We start from the raw sequence: 20,119 nt of genomic DNA, 5'->3' as shown, positions 1-20,119 counted from the left end.
GTATTGCCACGACCGAAAGATTTGCTTATTGACACTTGGGCACTGATAAGAGCTGTCCTAGATGTGGTGACCATGAGGAAACCATGAACCATCTTTTTTTTGAATGTCCCCCCGCCATCCAGGTGTGGGTCTTATCGGACTATCCGTCCATTCCGGGTTACTTTCCGAGTACCTCTGTTTATCAAAACATGAACTTTCTTTTTTGGAAGAAGAAAAACGTGGTCTATATGGAACCACTTATTGAAACCTTCCCATGGATCTTATGGTACATCTGGAAGGCACGGAATGATAAAGTTTTCAATGGAAAAGAAGTATCACCGGTCGACACTCTCCAGTTAGCTTCCATCGAAACCGAATGCTGGAGGAAAGCAAATCTACCTGAGGAGAGAGAAGAAGAGGGAGCACGATCAGATCATTTACCTAGCTCGCATGTCCAGATAGCACCCCAACGCCCGACCTGCCAAATCGATGCGTCATAGATCGATAATGGCACGGTCAGTGGTCTAGGATGGTTCTATAAGGATCATATGGGAGTCGAGAGATTTGGACTACAAAGATGCCGTATGGAGAGTTTTCCTACAACGTGATCCATATGGAGACGGATTGTTCTGATCTGGTGGACATGATTGCCAACCCTACCGACTGGCCGACCTTTCACTCTGAGCTAGTCTCTTTCCGACTTCTACAAACTGGTTTTTCGGAGTTCAGTATTGTCCACATACCCAGGAGTATTAACTTGCGTGCAGATTCTCTCGCCAAGGAGGCGAGACTTAGTGGTGTTCTTTTTTCCCATATAGATTAGACCCAGCCGGACAGAGTGGTTATCCGGAACGACTCAAGACCGTCTACCACTTGATCTTCAAAGATGGGAGTCGACAAAAAAAAAGTATTTTCTATTTACTATTTAGTGCGCACCTTTCGCTAGGGACAAACAGGTACTTGGTAATTTTGCCATATCTAGTACTTGCCTTGTTCCAAGCAAGTATCATATTTATTGGCTTGTACTTGTACTAAATTCCATCGAGTACTTGTTAACGTACTTGTTAACCAAGTATTTGCTTAATATTTAAAATTTTAAATATTTATAAGTTACTTATTTAGACTTGTTGCTTGTCTAAATTTTTTAAAATTAAATAAAATTACATTTTAAAATTTATAAAAATATGTGGTAAGGCTGTTTAAGCATATATATATATATCTCCTAGTCTATATTTGAGAAGTGATTTTGACATGTGTCATCACCATATTAATTTTGAAAGAAAAATTATGACATGGCACACCAACATTGATGACATGGCTTGAAATAAATTATGACATGGATATTTATATTTAGTGTTGATTTATATTTAAGATAATTTAAAAAAAATATGGTAATAATTTAAAGATAATTATGACATATTTACATTTAATATTGATTTATATTTAAGGTAAGTTTTTAAAATATGGCAATAATTTATATATCATAATTAATATAACAATAAATAATAAATTAAATAGAAATATAATAATAATTAAAATTTCGAAATATTATTTAGCTATATTTTTATAAGTATATAATTTTTATTACTAAAAACAATTCTTCAAAATACTATGCATTTAAAAAAAATATATAATTTTCTTTAAATAGTGACATAGACATTTACATTTATTGTTGATTTGTATTTTTAGTAAATTTTTAAAATATGGTAATAACTCATAGATCATCATTAATTTAGCAATAAATAATATAATGTTATAAATAGAAATATAATATTATTTTGGATTTTTCAAAATTAATTATATCTTATAATTATTATTAGTAAAACAATTCTTCAAAATTATACAGTTTTTAAATATAATTTTCTAATCCAATACTATTAGTTTATTTTTAATATCCATAAATTTTTGAAAATTATTTAGTTTTATGTTTTGATAATTATACACTTAACAAAATTTTCTCTTACATTTACAAAATTTGATTGAATATATTTTAGAAAAAGATATACATATATATTACTAAATATACATTGAATAAAAATATATTTTTTTAATCTTAAAGTTTTACATATGATTAAATTAAGATTATATATTGTAAGCAAATAATAAAATCAAAAATTAACAAAATCAAAAATTAATAAAATTTGTATTTTAAAATAAATTTTTGATAATTATACAATATATTTTTAAATAAAATATAATTTTATCTTAATTTAATATTTAAATAAATAAAATACATATTTAAATATCGATAAAAATAATAAAATCTATAATATTTAATAAACCTTATTTCAAATATAAATTAAATTTTGAAAACAATTTTACTGCACATGGTGCAGGAAAACACCTAGTATATATATATATTCATAGGATATTATATGTTATCTTGAATATTATAATCAGCAAGTAATATTTTTTGTTAAATATATATCTAATTTTATATAAATGATGAGTTTTTCAAATAATCCTTAGTAAAACATTTATAAATTGTTAATTTTATGCTATGAAAACGAGTAACAAGTAATTGCAAGCTAAGTAGTTAAGAAAATATTAAGACTTAGTACTTAATTTGTACTTGCAAATTTTTAATATGAAGTACTTGTTATTTGCCTTGCTCATTGCAAGTACTTGGTTTTACAAGTCAAGTATCGAACAAGTAGCTGAGTACGAGCCCGGTACCAAGCATTTGTGCCCAGCCCTGCCAAGACCCAAGAATACACGTTTTAGTGATAGGGATTATCGATTAGTTTTTAGTGTATTATTGAAATGTCGTCGAGAATCCACTTGAAGCTTTGTATGACGAGTCGTCATTGACGAGAACAATTATTCCTTTCTCTTTCGTTTTTTCTTTTCAGATGGAGACAAGTTAAACAAAGATTTTTGAAAACGGCACTCAATTATGACTTTTTATGACCCTTTTTGTGATGCTTTTCTTTAGTAATAGTCCTTTCTGAAATTCTGATAGTAAAAATTCAGAGATAAACACATGAATTCTATCACAACTGAACCTAAGTGTTTGACAAAACTGTTTGTAACAAATCATCATAACTAAAGTTGATAGTTTAGTTTAATGATTTTTCTCTAATGTCACACATAATTTTAGAAGTATATATACATTCAAAATCTTATATCAAACTGTTAACACTATATCTAGCTAATTGTAAATTGTGGACAATAATGATTAGTTCTAAAACTAATAAGATACATGTAGGTTTTGGAGTGTATGAGTGGTTCTGACGAATGTTCAGTATTCGTTTATTGGAGATGTAAAAGTTTTGGCACTAATCTACTAAGCAACTGGGATAAGGGATTTGTCTTTTCCAACAAACGAATTGTGAGCACTAAAAATGAGCGAAGTGACTTTATATTCATTCTACCATATTCCCCAAGACTACAACTGATAAAAAAAAACTTCAAAATCACGATTTCACAACAATTGTTATTGTTATCCTTTTTATTTTGTTATAGATCGTGAAAGTGAATATCGAATATTAAACAACTGTAGATTTTGAATCCTAGTTAGGAGAAAATCACACAAACAGTTGTGTTTTACGGATTGAAGTGTTATAAATAAGAATACTTATACAAAGTTGCACACTTTATATATATATATATATATATATATATCTTTTTTGCACACTTTGAATTCGAAGGTGATTATTTCAAAAGTACTAGGTGTTTTCCTTGCACCATGTGCAGTAAGGAATTTTTAAATCTAACTTATATTTAATTTTTTTATTAAATATTATAGATTTCACTATTTTCTTACTAATATTTAATATAAATTTGATATATATTAATTCAATTTTTATAAACCTAATAAAATGATATAAAATTGTATAATTATCAAAAAATTTAGCCTGAAAAATATTTATAAAATTTGTAGATATATAAGAAATTAATGATCTTACGATTAGATATTTTTTAAAAAAATTGTAGAAATTTTTGAAAGTTTTAGTAATACAAATTGTATAATTATACAAAATAATAATATTTCGAAATTTAAAATGTCATATATGAATATATTTATTTTATAGATGATGTATGAGCTATTACCATATTTTAAAAAATTAACAAAAAAAATATCAATATTAAATATAATAAATGAATTATTACTATATTCTAATAAGTTTGCCAAAAATATAAATCAATATTAAATGAAATTATCCATGTCATATTTTTTCGGAAGCCGTGTCATCAATTTCAGTAGCCATGTCATATTTATTTTGTGAAATCGATTATAGAGAGGACATGTGGCAAATATATATTAATTCAATTTGTATAAAACTAATAAAATGATATAAAATTGTATAATTATCAAAAAAAATAGCCTGAAAAATATTTATAAATTTTGTAGATATATAAGAAACTAATAATATTTTTTAAAAAAATTATAGAAATTTTTGAAAGTTTTGTAGATATATAAGAAACTAATGATCTTACGATTATATATTAGCTAACTAAAGATTATCACATTCATGAACTGTGGCTATTCATCCATCCCCCACTAAAAGCCATCTCGAAATAGTGACTGTCGTGAACGTGATACTTGCTTCATCGAGTACAATTTGGCCACTTACAACATCGAATATCCCAAAGATACCAAAGCCTTATGAAAACTTTTAAGTTTTATGTACTTGGATGATTTTCTTTTATTAATAGTCCATTTTAGTTTTTTGCTACTGTATGTTTGTTTGTTTCCGTCGTGTATAACGTGATTTTGTTTATGATTATTTGACATGTTCAACGAAGAAGGTAGATAAGGAAAGTGACACAACCCAAGGGCAGTGTCGTGATTGTAATATAACAGTTTTGTCCACTTGTCGAACACAATGTGCTTTTATAATGCAGCAATACCAACCATACGCTTACCTTCAATCAACACACTCTCTATCTTTCTTTCTTTCTCTCACTAACATTCCTCATGGAATATTCCGGCGACCACCGATTCGACGTGATCATCGTCGGAGCAGGAGTCATGGGAAGCTCTGCAGCATACCAGCTAGCGCAAAGAGGACATAAGACTCTCCTCCTCGAGCAATTCGACTTCCTCCACCACCGTGGCTCTTCCCACGGCGAGTCACGCACCATACGCGCCACTTACCCGGAGGATTACTACTACACCATGGTATCCGAGTCAGCTCAGTTATGGGCTCAGGCCCAGTCCGAGATCGGATACAAAGTCCATTTCCCAACTCATCACTTCGACATGGGCCCTAAGGACCAGCAGAGCCTCCTCTCTGTTGTCGCCACGTGTCGTAAACACGGCTTGGCTCACAGGGTCATGGACTCCAAGACCGTGTCTGAATATTTCTCCGGGAGGATCAATATCCCGGAGAGCTGGATCGGAGTCTCGACGGACCTTGGAGGAGTTATCAAACCGACCAAAGCCGTCTCTATGTTCCAGACGCTCGCGTTAAAGAACGGCGCCGTTTTGAGGGACAACACCAAAGTGAGTAACATAAAGAAAGACGGTGGAAACGAGGGAGGGGTAATAGTCAGCACGGTGAAAGGAGAGAAGTTCCACGGTAAAAAATGTATAGTTACTGCAGGTGCATGGATAGGTAAGCTGGTGAAAACGGTGGCCGGGATAGATTTTCCGGTGGAGCCGCTTGAGACGACGGTGTGTTACTGGAGAATCAAAGAAGGCCACGAGGACAGGTTCGCGATAGACTCGGAGTTTCCTACGTTCGCGTCCTACGGAGCTCCTTACGTGTATGGAACTCCGTCTTTGGAGTATCCGGGACTGATCAAAGTTGCGGTTCACGGGGGTTACCTGTGCGATCCAGACAAGAGGCCGTGGGGACCGGGAGTGAAGCTAGAAGAGCTTAAAGAGTGGATTAAGGAGAGGTTTGGAGGGATGGTTGATGCGGAAGGGCCTGTGGCGACTCAGCTTTGTATGTATTCAATGACGCCAGATGAGGACTTTGTGATTGATTTTCTCGGTGGGGAGTTTGGGAAAGATGTGGTGGTCGGTGGCGGGTTTTCGGGTCATGGGTTTAAGATGGCGCCTGCTGTGGGGAGGATATTAGCGGAGCTGGCGACGGATGGAGAGGCTGGAGGAGGAGTTGAGATGAAGCAGTTTAGTCTGAGGAGGTTTGAGGAGAATCCTAAAGGGAATGCTAAAGAGTATCCTGACCAGGTGATACTTGGTAGTAACCTTTGAATAAAATTAGTATTACATTTGGTTGTATAAGTGTCAACTGTTGAATAAATTTTTTTTTAAAATCTATAATATAATGGGACAGTGTCTTCACTCCTGAGGCGACACGTCAGCAGTTTTGGTGGGTCCCACATTATTTTTTCTCAACGAAATGGGCTTTTCATCTGGTTTTTGTAAATCGTGTATGGGCTGCGTCACGTATAGGCTGTGTTTTACTGAGTGCCGTGTGTAGAGATGGGCTTTGAGGGTCGAATTGAAGGAGTCATAATATTTTTTCCTGTATGTTTTCTATTTGAATCCCATGTGGTGAGACGTCGTCGTTTGAAGTAAATCTAGGGTTTTCTGCATCACTTTAGACAAATAAAGAAAATTCATCTTTCTCCTTTGTCGTTTCAATAAACGCTTTCTCTGTTTGTAATCTTCTTCTCCAAAGGAAGCTATACAGTTTCACTTCTACGAAACCTTTTCGATTTACCAAATCAATTACTCCCCTTCAGCCTCTACAGATACCCATATTTACTCAAACCATCATAATGATTCCCATTCATAACACCACCCAATAATCTCATCATATAGGAGAAATTATTACAAATAAAAAACTTATCGATTTCTCTCAAAAGCGTAACTTATACAATCTCATTGATTATGTCTCTCTTTGCTTCTCTGTTAGATCAAAACAACGACCGCCAGTCAACATTCGACTCTTTCTTACTCGGTTGATATCCTCAGTTTATTGTTGGTTGCCTTCTCCACCTCTGGGATTCCACAACATCAACCAAAAGGATGATTTCATGGTTATCACACTCTTCTTACTCGGTGAAAAGGTAAACCCATATTCAATCAATAACCTTTATCTATTAAAATTGTTTTGATTCGATTATACGAATCCTCATTTTTTCATGTTTTCTGCTTCTACTTTCAGAATGCACTCATCCATGGCTTCGTCCCAGCTTCTCGTGCCAATCACTTCCGTGCATTTTTAAGAACAGGTGCCATAGTAAGATTGGGTCGTTTTCAGGTCGCAAGGTGCACTAACATGTACAAGATTACGAACCATCCATTCGTCATACGTATTATCCCAGGTACAACTATTGATGAATTACAGAAGGCTCCTTCTGTAATCAACCTCCACAAGTTCAAGGTCCGGAAGTTGGACCACCTACTTGCACTTGCTAACACAGATTTAGAATATACACCTCTGCAGTTCATTTACATCATATTTAAGTTCAGGGTTTATTTTTAAATATCCTGATGCTGTTGGACAAATATGATATTTGCATGGGTTAGATAACTCACCAACCCTGCAGTCAGGTCCCTTATTCTGATCCGTCTCCTAATTGATCGGTAAAGAAACAACAGAAAACAAATATTTCCCAGCCATGCATTTCAGCCCACCTTATAAGATTTTTTAATCGCAGTGGTGTGGCGGCCTTCTTGAATTTGACGGGAACGCTGCATCTATGTTTAGGTCTATCTTGAACTCCCAGGTAACAGACACTCTGTAATGCTGGTCACCACAACCAAACCACAGCTGCTTGGAGGTCAAGTCATCTCTCTTTGCAGTCTTAAAAATATATAAATTGTTCATAATTTGAGCCTCCCGCATGAGTTCATGTTCTTTAAATTACACTAATATAATCAAATTGTTCACATTGGCCTGATTTCAGGCTACGTTCGTCGAGGCTCGACGGCAGCCACCAACTATTACTTCGATGCAAACATTACCCCATTGAAGAATTCATAAAAAGGTAACAACACAAACGCTTTTAACATCCGATCACATGATTTAATTAACGAGAAAATTCAAACAACCTGCCTCATTGCAGTTTGGGAGTTGCAAAAGATTAACATTTTACATGTATTCAGACAAGCGAGCCCATTCAAAACACAAATCTAGGAGATGACATTGAAGCTGGACGCCTCCCACCTCATTCTAATGATTAAACTAATGAGGAGTATGCAAAAATAAAGACAACATTTCCATTAGTTGTTTCATAACAAAGCTTTATTATTGATATGCTATATTTAGTTAATGGGTTTTGTTTTAAAGTTTTAAAAAATCTTTCTACGAGAACAGGAAAATATATATGATTCCAAACATATCTCCACCTGAATTTCATATACAGAGATAAATTAAAAGTGTATTAAAAAATTATCAAACAAACACCAACAAATTACAGAAAAAGAGCATCACACAATATCACTGAAAATAACATCCAATCCTTCAAATATCAACAGTTATTATCATCATCAACTCCAACATTCTCACAACTCAAAACTATATCTCTCTGGAAGGAAAAGTAAATTAATCAATTGTAAATTTCACTGTTTAAACCTTCTCCAAAACAGAGTAAGATACCAACTCTCACATATACAGCTACCCATGAACTTAATTTAGCTATAACTCCCTTTAAACAAAAGACAATCGCACACTAGCACCCCCAAGCAATACCAGGGATTCTCCGAGCTTCACAAGGCAGCAACTTCTACATCTGTTCACTCCTCTTTCCTATGAATTCAGATTACAGGCCCAGCGACAACAGCCCAATACTAAACTTTCCTTAGGTCAAAAACTTTAATTCATTTCAAGCCAAATCAGGTCCAAGTCTACAAATCCTCACACTTAACTTTTTTTTTTTTTTGCTAAAATCCTCACACTAACTTTCAAATGATTTCTACATTTCTTTGATTTTTACATGTGTCTCTACATTCGCAAAAGGTTTGATTATATATATTCTTTGATCATATACAAAATAAGAAAAAAAAACACCGAACTTCGACTACTCACCTGCTAAAAGATTAGTCATAATCAAAGAATAATATACATTTTTACCACAGCTCTTTACCTCAACAAATACGTATAATATAACAGATATTCACATGCAAACCAACACTAGAAAAGACACCATTTTCACTTCCATCATTACCTAACGCAACACTTCCATCAACGACCCCGCGCTTGCGCGGGGGATCCGCACCTAGTTGTTGAAGAAGAACAGTATAAAACTTATATTATATATCTTTTTCAACTGCCACTTTCATAAAGCATAATTAAAACTTGGGTGGTGGTTAAAAAAAACTAACTAAAATTAAATCATCAATGCGGCATCGCTCTGAGCCTAGACAGTTACTCGACACCTCAGATTTAGGCAGCGGACATTCCAGTGAAAGCCATCTAACCCATACGGCCATACGTGTTCGGTCACAAGAAAGCCTGAAAGAAACAAATACAGCCTTTTATTAGACCAGAAACAATTCTAAACTAAATGAGAACCGATGGACTAACCATAAACTACCATTCTGAAACTAAAAAAGTCACAAAGAACTTATTCACAGCTCCACTGTAATATGTATCAATGAACACCTACATGAATATGAGTAGCAGCCATTAATATTTTCATTTTATTAATTCTAATTCTTACCAACACCAAAAAATAATGATGTTCAAGTAGCTATAAAAAAAAATTGGGACCAATAAGGCTACCACGATCACATCCCAATGACACAAACACCACACTTGTATTTGAATCTACTTTAACAGTTTTGGAAACCTGCAAAGAGATGACAGCTTACTATGTCATGAGCTTTATAGACTAATACCAGTATGACCTACAGACTACAGTTTTGGCTTATCATGGTAGATGATTCTGTTCTCACAGATATATGCGTCTAAGACGATCGATGATTCGCTCCCTTTGAAGCAAAACTTTAAGATAAATATTCAAAAAAAAAAACTTTAAGATAACCTCAATGAAAACAAAAAGAACAACACAAAACAGAGACATGTTTTACATATGTCTTTTCAAATGTTCACAAATCTAATACTCCTTCTGTTTCAAAAAAAAATGCATATCCTAAATATTTCACATATATTAAGAAAAACACATTAAATTTGATTGCAAATGTATTTCTTTTGTGAATAATAATTTTCCATAACTTTTAACCAATAGAAATCCAATAAACACTATTAATATTTTTAAAGTTAACAATTTTTATTAAATAATACATTGAAAAAGTAAAAAAAATTATCTTTTTAAAACAATATTTTTCCTAAAATGTAGATCTTTATGAAACGGAAAGAGTATGTATTCTCCATTAGGCTCTGAGTGGGCTGCTCTATACAAAAATGTTCTTTTCTTATTAATTTCTACAAAATCTAGAGTAGGCTTCTTTTATATTCTTCTGTATTATTATTTTGTCACATATGGTTATTATAATATGTTTTTATAGTATATAATAGGGCAAATCTTTAAAATATCACTTTTTAAGTTTTTGTCACTAAAATAGCACTAAAAAAATAAAATGACCAAAATAACACCTTTTTATTTTGAAAATTTTAATATTTATTTTTTATTTTTAAATATTTGATCACATTACTAAAACCCAACCCCTTACCTCTAAACCCTAAGTCGTAAATTAGTAACCCAAGGGTTATAAATGCATATTTAACCATCAATAAAACTTATTTTGGTCATTTTCCTCCTTGTGATACTATTTTTTGTGACAAAAACTTGGTTTAGTGCTATTTTTTGTCTTTTTCTGTATATATAATATGTATTCTCCATTATTTATATGTTTTGCAAATTTAAAACAATTTCGTAGAACATACAGAATACATTTTTGTACCTTATAAAGTATATAACACGAATTCTAGAGTTCACAAAAAAAAACAGCTAAAATTTTGGAAAAGCAAATTTCTGATAAAGTTTGTTTCCAAAATCATGAACCAAGATTTTTCCTTTAACATTTTTTTTCTCTTTTTATCTGAATTGCTACTAAGAAATTATTTAAAACATCATAGTACTGTTCTGAAATGAATACTAAATGAAACGTGTATTATATGAGCAATGCATAAATTACAAGGAAAAAGAGAAAAGGAGGTTCATCAAACAAATCAAAGAACGAGTTGTAACTGACAAACGAAAATGAATTAACATAATTCTTACTACTACAACAACTGTGAATCCATAGTTACTCACCACAGGTAAATGGATTGGATATAGGAGTATGTAGCTATTGCATCTCGCCAATTATTATATATCTGCTGCTAACTTACACCATAACTTTGCTCTTTCCCCAACAATAGAAGAAATCACATTCTAGTGAATAATCTACAATATTAAATATTTCCTTGTCATCCTTGACCAGTGAGCACAAACAGAATGCTATTATAATTCATAATTCAATGTTCAGAGAAACACAATGATTGGCGTTTATGAAATGGCGAGCATACAAGTGATCAATATGAGTAAGGCACTTCTTGTTATCACTAAATCAGGAGGACGTGTACATGAACTCTCTTACTTACTCTTACTTAGCTGTCCAAGAAAATCCAAGTATTAGGGTCATAATTCTGGTAATAACACCCAGTATTCCAATTTTAAGAGGAAAAAAACTCCGAACCACACGAATCGCAGAAACCAAAAAGAAACAATGGCAGAAAATAGAACAAACAAATTCCACAAATTCATCCATTTATATACACGAATATCAAACAAATAATTTTGGAAGTTACCAACAAAACATACAAATTTATTAATTCCACATTACACGCAAATTACAAAAGTTAAAAAGAAGCAGACTGTGATGATCAGCAACGAGAAGACAATTAAGATCAAGTAGAGGACTAGCTCGAGAAAAGGAGTGGCTGCAGCTGAAGCAACCAAGAGAAAGCGGAGCCGCCGAAAATATGAAATGAAGGCCAGACTCCCCAATGAGAGATACCGTTTTTGGTAATGACTAATGAATAGGGAGCATCAATGTGTTGACCAAATCTTATATTTTTGATGTTAATTGCTAAATTATAATTTATTTATTATTATTTTAAAATGAATATTTTTAGTTGAAAGCTGAATCAAAATGGCTTGGCTATAATTATTAAGAAGATAACTTGATAATTGATATAATGTCTTTTAGCAGACGTTGCAAATCATTCTGATAAATCATCAGTAGAATGTTTTTTAGTGTGTAATAATAAAAATATAAATTTAGGCTGTTCTGAATATATATATATATATATATATATATCTTAAATTAAAAATGATAATTAATTAACATATAAAAGTGTTATTTAAGTACTCAACTACTCATCTTTTTTGACTTGTGAAAAATGTATCAAACTACCCTGGAATATATACATATGTGCAATCCTTTTAGTGCTGGCGAACATAAGGTTCTACAATTTCCATCCCTATTTCAAAGCCTAACTGCAAGATAATACTCCTAGTAAACCAGTAACTTTTTAATTTCAAAGCTTGACACTCGAAAGAATACGACACCCAAGGAGAACAGGTTGTCGGGTTGACTCAGAAGGCATATGTTTCAGTAATGCTACTAGATTTTTGAACTTTATTTTGCACTGACATAATATTAAGTGTTTTCGGTAAAGACACGATAAGATGAGTTAGGTATGGATCTTTAGGACATGATATTTTGTGCAGATAAGAAAAAAAATTAAAAGAGAGGGATGGTGGATGTTTAATGTATTGGTCGAAACAAACGATCGAATCAAATCCTTATCAACCAAATCATCTTTCGTGATACGACTAGTGCTTCGGTATTATTAATTTTTTTTGGTCAAAGGTTTCTTTCATTCACAACTCAAAGGAGAGTTCTTTTACAAAAAAAAAAAACAAAATAACTCAAAGGAGAATAACAGAGAAACATAGTCTGAAAAACCCACACATAGCAAAAGCAACAGCCATACATACTGCTGTGCACTGATAAAACTTAAATGATAAAGAAGTGAAGAGAGTGGCAAGTGCTTCGGTATTATTTTAAATAAATTTCTACCGCAAAGTCAATCAATTAGATAATATTTTTTTTTTGAAAATAATCAGATAATATTTTTACATCAAATGCTTAGAAATTGATAATGTTACAAATTTACATATAACATTTTTACATTCAAATGCTTAGAAATTGATTATGTTACAAATTTACATATAATATGTTCACATTCAAATGCTTAGAAATTGATCATTTTAAAAATTTACATATAATGATAATCTATTCTATTAAAACAAAATCATGTCTGATTGATAAAAATTTGGTCCAATAATATATATCATTTATTTAAGAGACTATTATATCAAATTAAACTAATATTAATCTCAAATATGATTATACCAAAATCTAAATATAAAATTAAAAAATCAAAATAAATAAAAAATATATCCGTCCTCTAGTAAATGGTTAATTGAGAAAAGTGGCACTCTCAGTAATATTAATTTCTAGTCGTACTGTGTCTTAGAACAGTAGTGTGTCTTAGAACATATGATTACTGGAGGTATTTAGGTGGAGTTCTTCAAAATTATCTGGTTAACATAAAATAATTTAAAACTAAGTGAGTATCTAAAATTGAGTATTTAGAACATTTCAGTGTATGTTTTTATATTTTACTCTTAAAAAAACTATCACGGAGGTAATTTTCCTTAAATATACATTTTTATAATAAAATTTATCTATTTCTAGAAAAAAATACAGAAATGATATTTTTACTTTTATATTTAGAGATGAAAATAATAATTATATATTTTTTCTAAAAATTAAGAAACACTATTCTAGAGATATGCATTGAACAAATCCATTTTTATGAAAAAAACATAGAGTTAAATCTAATCTATTAATTTACGGATCTCATTTAAATTTTGGACTCTTTCATAGTTGTTGCTAGAATATATCATGCCTCCTGTACAATGCAACCTACCAACTTAAATTAAACCAAATCTTAACCAACATAGATTAGTTAAACCTAACTAGTAACATTTTTATAATATTTTTGGTTAATCTCTTAATATAATTAGATCATATAAAACTGAACCACTCTTAGATCAACGAGTTCCATATCATTCCAGACATAAGAAAAAAAATATCCGACTCATTTACAACGTAAGCATACAAAGACCGTGTATGCTTATGCTCATTGATCTTCTAAAAACCAAATAATTGTGGCATAGACCAACATAGGCTCATGTTCGTATCACTAACTTTACTTCCATATATTTACTCTTCACCTACATCATATCACAACATACACAGTTATGCAAGAACATGATTTTTTTTGTTCAAACAACCAAATAATGGTGGCATATGGTCAGTAGATTTTTTAAATATGCTTTTTTATATATTACATTTTACGAGACTATGTGTATAAGTTTTTTTTTGAAAAAGGACATAACTATGTGTATAAGTTAAAAGGTAAAAGGTGTGATAAGGCAAATTATTATACTAAAAATGAAAGAAGATTAAATACAAACTAATAACAAGTACAACACAAATGATAACACTATTAAATTCTATATATATTTAATAAAATATTATATATATGTCTAATATGTATATATATATAAATGTTACACAAAATATATATAATATTATACACATATTATATATACCATATATTATTAATTGAAATTTGACAAATCAATTTCCGCCCTTTAGGGCGGGTCCTAATCTAGTATAGAGGTAAATTGGAAACAATCCTAGAACATAGAGCAGCTCCAACAAAATATTTAGGAGAGCTTTTAACTTTTAAAATAAATGAAAATTGTTTAAAATAGGAGAGAGAACAAGATAAAATTCTTAAAAATGAAGTTCTAAAAACCAGTTTGGGTCGATAAATGAATTTTTTTAAAAAATAAATAAGGGGAAAATAGGGACAGAAAACTGGACATGATCATTTGTAAAATCAGAAATAACAATTTGGAATGCACCACAATCATATATAAGTCAGAAATCAGAAAACCGGTTTTATCTAGTATAGAGGTAAATTTGGAATGCACCACAATCAATTTGGAATGCACCACAATCATAAATCAGAAAACCGGTTTTATGTAGTCTAAAAAATCAGAAATAACAAAAGAAAAAGTAGACGTGCACCACAATCATATATAAGTCGGTCGGGTCAACTATTCCCACGAAACCAAATTAAAATGCATTCCGTTGACAAATATATCAAAATGTTCCACTCCACTTTCAAACACTCTAGGATCTGTTTTGCCCACATAAAACGTCAGATGGTTGATGGTTCTAATTAGGTCAACTGTATACTTTCTACAAGTGTTAAACTTACAAAACTTTGAATAAGTACCCTACAACTAGGTGTTTAACCCGCATATGCGGGCATATACATTTTATAGTTATTACTTATTAATACATCAATTACTAATTAAAAGATTATAATGATAAATCCGTATTTTTTTCATTTGAATATTCTTATGTATTATGCTTTTTTCTTGGAAATTCTTATGTATATTATATTCATTATTAATAACTAAATTTTAGAAATCACTCAATATAATTTTTCAATTATATAAAAGTAATAATTTTACTTTTTTCTTGAAAAAATTATGTATACTATAGTTATTATTAATAAAAAATTAGAAATCACTCAATATTATCTTTTCAATTATATAAAAGTAATAATATTAATTGATTATTATTTAGTTATGTATTTCTGTTTTTTAATTTTAATTTTTTTATTAAAAGATATATTTCGGATCATCACAATATATATATATATATATATATATGATCATTATCTTTTATTTTAAAATATATAATTTTAGATTTTTGATAGTTCTTATTGTTAATTAATTATTACCTTTGATCATTTATCTAATAAAATCATTTATAATCGTTTTTTATTTTTAAGTAATTTATAGATTTTATTCATTAAGGGTATAAACGATATTAACCGCTCCAACTTTTAACGTGAGAGTTCCGTTGCCAAAAATCACTTCGCAAATAATAGTATAGATTTAAAAGTAAACTGATAAAATTTGAATCAAGCAACAACCGTTGTACTCCGTCTGTTTTATATTATAAATAATTTAATGATATTTTTGTTTCAAAACATAAATATCTTTCATGTTTTTATATATTTTTATACTTTTAAATAGCTTTTCAAGTTATATAATTATTTGTTATTAGTTCAATTATATCTAATATACACATTAAATGATATTTAAAAATACTTTCTTTATTCTTAAATATAAGACATTTTAGTTAAAGCACATATATTACGAAAATTATTTTTATTTAAAAATTAACATTGAAACTATAAACTAAGGCGGATGTATTGAATCTAAAATTTGAGGTGATTTGATTTTTAGTGAGTTTCTAGATTATTGGAGGAGAATCTAAGATTTGATGTTATTTTGTTAAATATTTCTAAAATTTCATCTAAAAGTATGAGATTTAGATTAAAAATTTTATAACTAATTTTTTTTTCTCACACACTCTAAGCAATTAAAATACTTTAAAATCTTCAATTTAAGTTTTGTTCAATAACACTGGATTTTTATGAATTAAAAATTCAATAACACTAGATTTTAAAATATTTTTTAGAATCCATGTGTTTGAATCAAAGAAAATGTGTCATATTAATACAAATCACTTCAAATATCTAATTGAATACATTTCCTAAATGTATTTGATAAATTACAAAACAGACTATAAAATATGATTAATTTCACAAATTTAGATAAGTTATTCTAAAATATAGAAAAATAATTTATATACTAGAACATCAAAAATTCCTAAATATTTCAGAACGGAGAGAGCGATAACTTTTGAAATCTTTTTATTTTTAGTTAAATTATCTAACATCATTCATTCATGAAACATAGCGATTAGTATATATCCTAGCATTTTCTTGTTAATATGCACTTTTTTTGTTCAAATAATAATATGCACATTTTCTTACAAAAAGGTAGATAAAAAACAAATATGTAAAATTTGACCCAAAAAAAAAATATGTAAAAAATTGAATGTTTTAAATATTTCACTGATTTTATGCACGAATAAGGTAATCTTTAAAAAATAGAGGGAGCATGCAACTTTATGAATCTATGATATGATATATATCTAAACTATTCTACACTTTTTTTAGTTATTTTTTTTTGGGCAAACACTTTTTTAGTTTGTTGAGAAAAATGAAAAACAAAAACTGTGGACGGGTGACAACGTATGAGTCAGCTCTAAACCGACGTGTCAGAATACGATATGTCGTGGTGGAGATTTTTTAGGTTCCCATAAAAAGAAAAATAAAAGTTAAAGAGAACAATACTTATCGTAAAGTCAACTCCACAGTTTGTAGATCCACCGTTAGATCCTACTTTGGAATATCAACGGTCTAGAAAATAATAACCGGGAACATTAGGTTACCAAGTTGGTCAATAGTTCTGAATATATTTTAAAATGGGTCCATGTGATCACTTTTATTTTGAATTTATTTAGTCAGCTTTTTCTTTTTCCTACTTTGTCGTTTTCTTTATCATCGCTGTTCTCAACTAAAGAAAGAGATAGTAGACTATACGTATTGCACATAGTCAACGATTATCGCTGTTACTATGACATTTAATTTTTGTTAATGATTTTAATTTGTTCAACAGTCTGTGTAGATTAATTAGGTAAACTAAAAAGTCAAGAAAGGCTTATTTTCATCTACTAGTTTCTCCGACTTTCCCAGTCAAAACAATTTTCTAGAAGGCTAAATCTGGTTAGAAATTCTTGTTAGAATATCTGAATTTCAAATATCAGTTAAAAGTCCTAACAAAACCTATCCTAATTTATAAAAAGTTAAGTATTACAGCTTTACTTTTGACCGTATAAATACGTAAAATGGTAATAATAAATATAATTAAAGTCGTCTATCTATACATGTTTTATTTTGTCAATGCTGCATTAATTAAGTAACAATTTTAGAAATATACTCCGTATTTTGTATTTGTGCGCCATATAATATTGACAAGTTGTGGTGCTAAATAGAACAGAAAACAAATGTTAAATTAGTCTCTTCTCAAAACGATTCTTCCAAATTCAATTTTACGCACTGACCCTTTATTTTGAAGATTGCTTTGCAATCAAAGAGGACCCCACGCACTTTAAAACTCGAGGAGACCAACATATTTGATTGCTTTATTCCACATTAATCTTTTTGATCTCAACCGTTGGATCAAAAATGTAGTTTGACTAAAAAAACTCCGACCTAATCTCCCGGTCACCCGGTAGCACTCCATTCCCCCATATATTACGTCATTCCTTCATCTTCCATCTTCCACTTTCGCACTCATAAACAAAAACTTCCATTTTCTCAGATCTTCAAGCTTTTAATTTCTCTCTGATAACTTCCATCATGACCGTCGATATCATGCGTTTTCCTAAGATGGAAGATCAAACGGCTATACAGGAAGCTGCATCGCAAGGCTTAAAAAGCATGGAACACATGATCCGTCTCCTCTCTAACCGCCCTGAAGACCGTAACGTTGACTGCTCCGAGATCACCGATTTCACCGTTTCCAAATTCAAAAAAGTCATATCTCTCCTTAACCGTACCGGTCACGCCCGGTTTAGACGCGGACCGGTTCAGTCCTCTCCTTCTTCTTCATCCTCCTCCGCCGCAGCTCCTCCTCCTCCTCCACCCGTTTCTCAGCCTTCACCTCCGGCTCCGGTGCTAACTCCGGGGAGCTTTGTTCAGTTGCATCAGCAAAGCTTGACGCTAGATTTCACCAAACCAAGCGTGTTTGGCGCCAAAACCAAGAGCACGGAGTTTGCAAAGGAGAGCTTTAGTGTCTCCTCGAACTCTTCTTTCATGTCTTCGGCGATCACCGGCGACGGGAGTGTATCTAAGGGATCTTCGATTTTTCTTGCTCCTTCGGCGCCTGTAGCTTCCTCGGGGAAACCGCCGCTTGCTGGTCTTCCTTACAGAAAGAGATGTTTTGAGCATGACCACTCTCAGAACTTTTCCGGCAAGATCTCTGCCTCTGGCAGCGGAAAGTGTCATTGCAAGAAGAGGTATTGTTACGAAACCACTAGTCTAGTGATACAATTAAAGTCTGGTTTGATATCCTTCTAAACCGGTTTTATGTAGTCTAAACCAATCGGTCAACGTACTTGGTACTAAAATCCAACATCAGATAATATTTTACAACAGTTTTGACTAGTCTAGTTGTAGTATATCCGATTAAGTTGATTCGTGAACCAAATAGAAACTCCTGATCTAAACCGGTTTGGCTTAACCAATCGGTCAACGTGCTTAGTAAAAATCAACGACATTAACTTGAAAATACACGCCAGACGATGACTATTTAATGTGGTGTTGTCGTTTTGTACAGGGGAGGTTAATGTTTTATTTAGATAGATTTCTTTGACCGTTGACTATATTTTAACATTTTGTGGTTGTTAAAAATCCTTTAAATTAACTATATTTATTTGTTAATTACAGCAAGAAAAATCGGATGAAGAGAAGCGTGAGAGTACCGGCGATAAGTGCAAAGATAGCTGATATTCCGGTGGACGAGTATTCATGGAGGAAATACGGACAAAAACCGATTAAGGGCTCACCACACCCACGGTAACTATCGAACACCCTCTCTGTATTCACCATTGATATAGTTGTTTGATTTGAACGTGTAGAGATCTAACGGTGGTGATTTGTTTTTGATTCAGGGGTTATTACAAATGTAGTACGTTTAGAGGGTGTCCAGCCAGGAAACACGTGGAACGAGCATTGGATGATCCAACGATGCTTATTGTGACTTACGAAGGGGAGCACCGTCACCAAAAGTCTGCGATGAACGAGAACATATCTTCCAGTTTGGTGTTTGGCTCGGGCTTGAATGGTTGAGAATTAGAAAAGATAATGAAATTAATTAGTTTTGTAGACTTTGTAATGTTTTAAAAAATAGAGGGGTGATTTGTATTTTGAATGGATTTTAATCTTACTACCGTGAAAGAGGCTTGACAAAAAATATTCTTACTTGCAAAAGTTTGTATTTAGTACAGTATTTGCTTTCTAGTAATTCCATTGACAAAATAGATGGTATATTAAGGTATTATAGAAATATGTATATATTTTAATTACTGATTTAATGATGTGGTTAGTATTAGGGCTGAGCACAAGTGGAATACCCGCTATTGTACTCTTCTATTTTACGTATGCTTGTGTTGCATAAATAATAAAATTTCTGACTTGGT

General features: G+C 31.4%; 2 protein-coding genes and 1 long non-coding RNA gene across 5 annotated transcripts; all 3 read left to right on the top strand.

The window, feature by feature from the left end:
* Nucleotides 1-4,834: 4,834 nt before the first annotated feature.
* Nucleotides 4,835-6,200, top strand: LOC108848921 (probable sarcosine oxidase). The gene has a single exon (XM_057009737.1). The coding sequence runs from the start codon at nucleotides 4,901-4,903 to the stop codon at nucleotides 6,140-6,142; it is 1,242 nt and encodes a 413-aa protein (XP_056865717.1). The 5' UTR covers nucleotides 4,835-4,900; the 3' UTR covers nucleotides 6,143-6,200.
* A 265-nt stretch (nucleotides 6,201-6,465) lies between these two features.
* LOC130511896 (uncharacterized) lies at nucleotides 6,466-8,223 on the top strand. 3 transcript variants are annotated; one of them, XR_008945387.1, is made up of 6 exons: nucleotides 6,467-6,963; nucleotides 7,062-7,221; nucleotides 7,344-7,483; nucleotides 7,558-7,680; nucleotides 7,807-7,887; nucleotides 7,966-8,223. It is a non-coding gene; the product is annotated as an uncharacterized LOC130511896 (long non-coding RNA). The 3 variants fall into 3 exon arrangements; XR_008945388.1 differs by having other exon boundaries at nucleotides 6,469-6,963; nucleotides 7,427-7,483; XR_008945386.1 differs by having other exon boundaries at nucleotides 6,466-6,963; nucleotides 7,062-7,483.
* Nucleotides 8,224-18,194: 9,971 nt separating this feature from the next.
* On the top strand, nucleotides 18,195-19,895 carry LOC108848737 (probable WRKY transcription factor 17). The gene is made up of 3 exons (XM_018622169.2): nucleotides 18,195-18,937; nucleotides 19,368-19,496; nucleotides 19,592-19,895. Exons 1-3 carry the CDS (start codon nucleotides 18,279-18,281, stop codon nucleotides 19,767-19,769), a joined length of 966 nt encoding a protein of 321 aa, XP_018477671.1. The 5' UTR covers nucleotides 18,195-18,278; the 3' UTR covers nucleotides 19,770-19,895.
* The last annotated feature ends 224 nt before the right edge of the window (nucleotides 19,896-20,119 follow it).

The sequence above is a fragment of the Raphanus sativus genome, chromosome 4 (genome assembly GCF_000801105.2).
Source record: "Raphanus sativus cultivar WK10039 chromosome 4, ASM80110v3, whole genome shotgun sequence".
NCBI lineage: Eukaryota > Viridiplantae > Streptophyta > Magnoliopsida > Brassicales > Brassicaceae > Raphanus > Raphanus sativus.
Note: the sequence above shows the minus strand (reverse complement) of the source record. Positions and strands in the feature narration are given on the sequence as shown.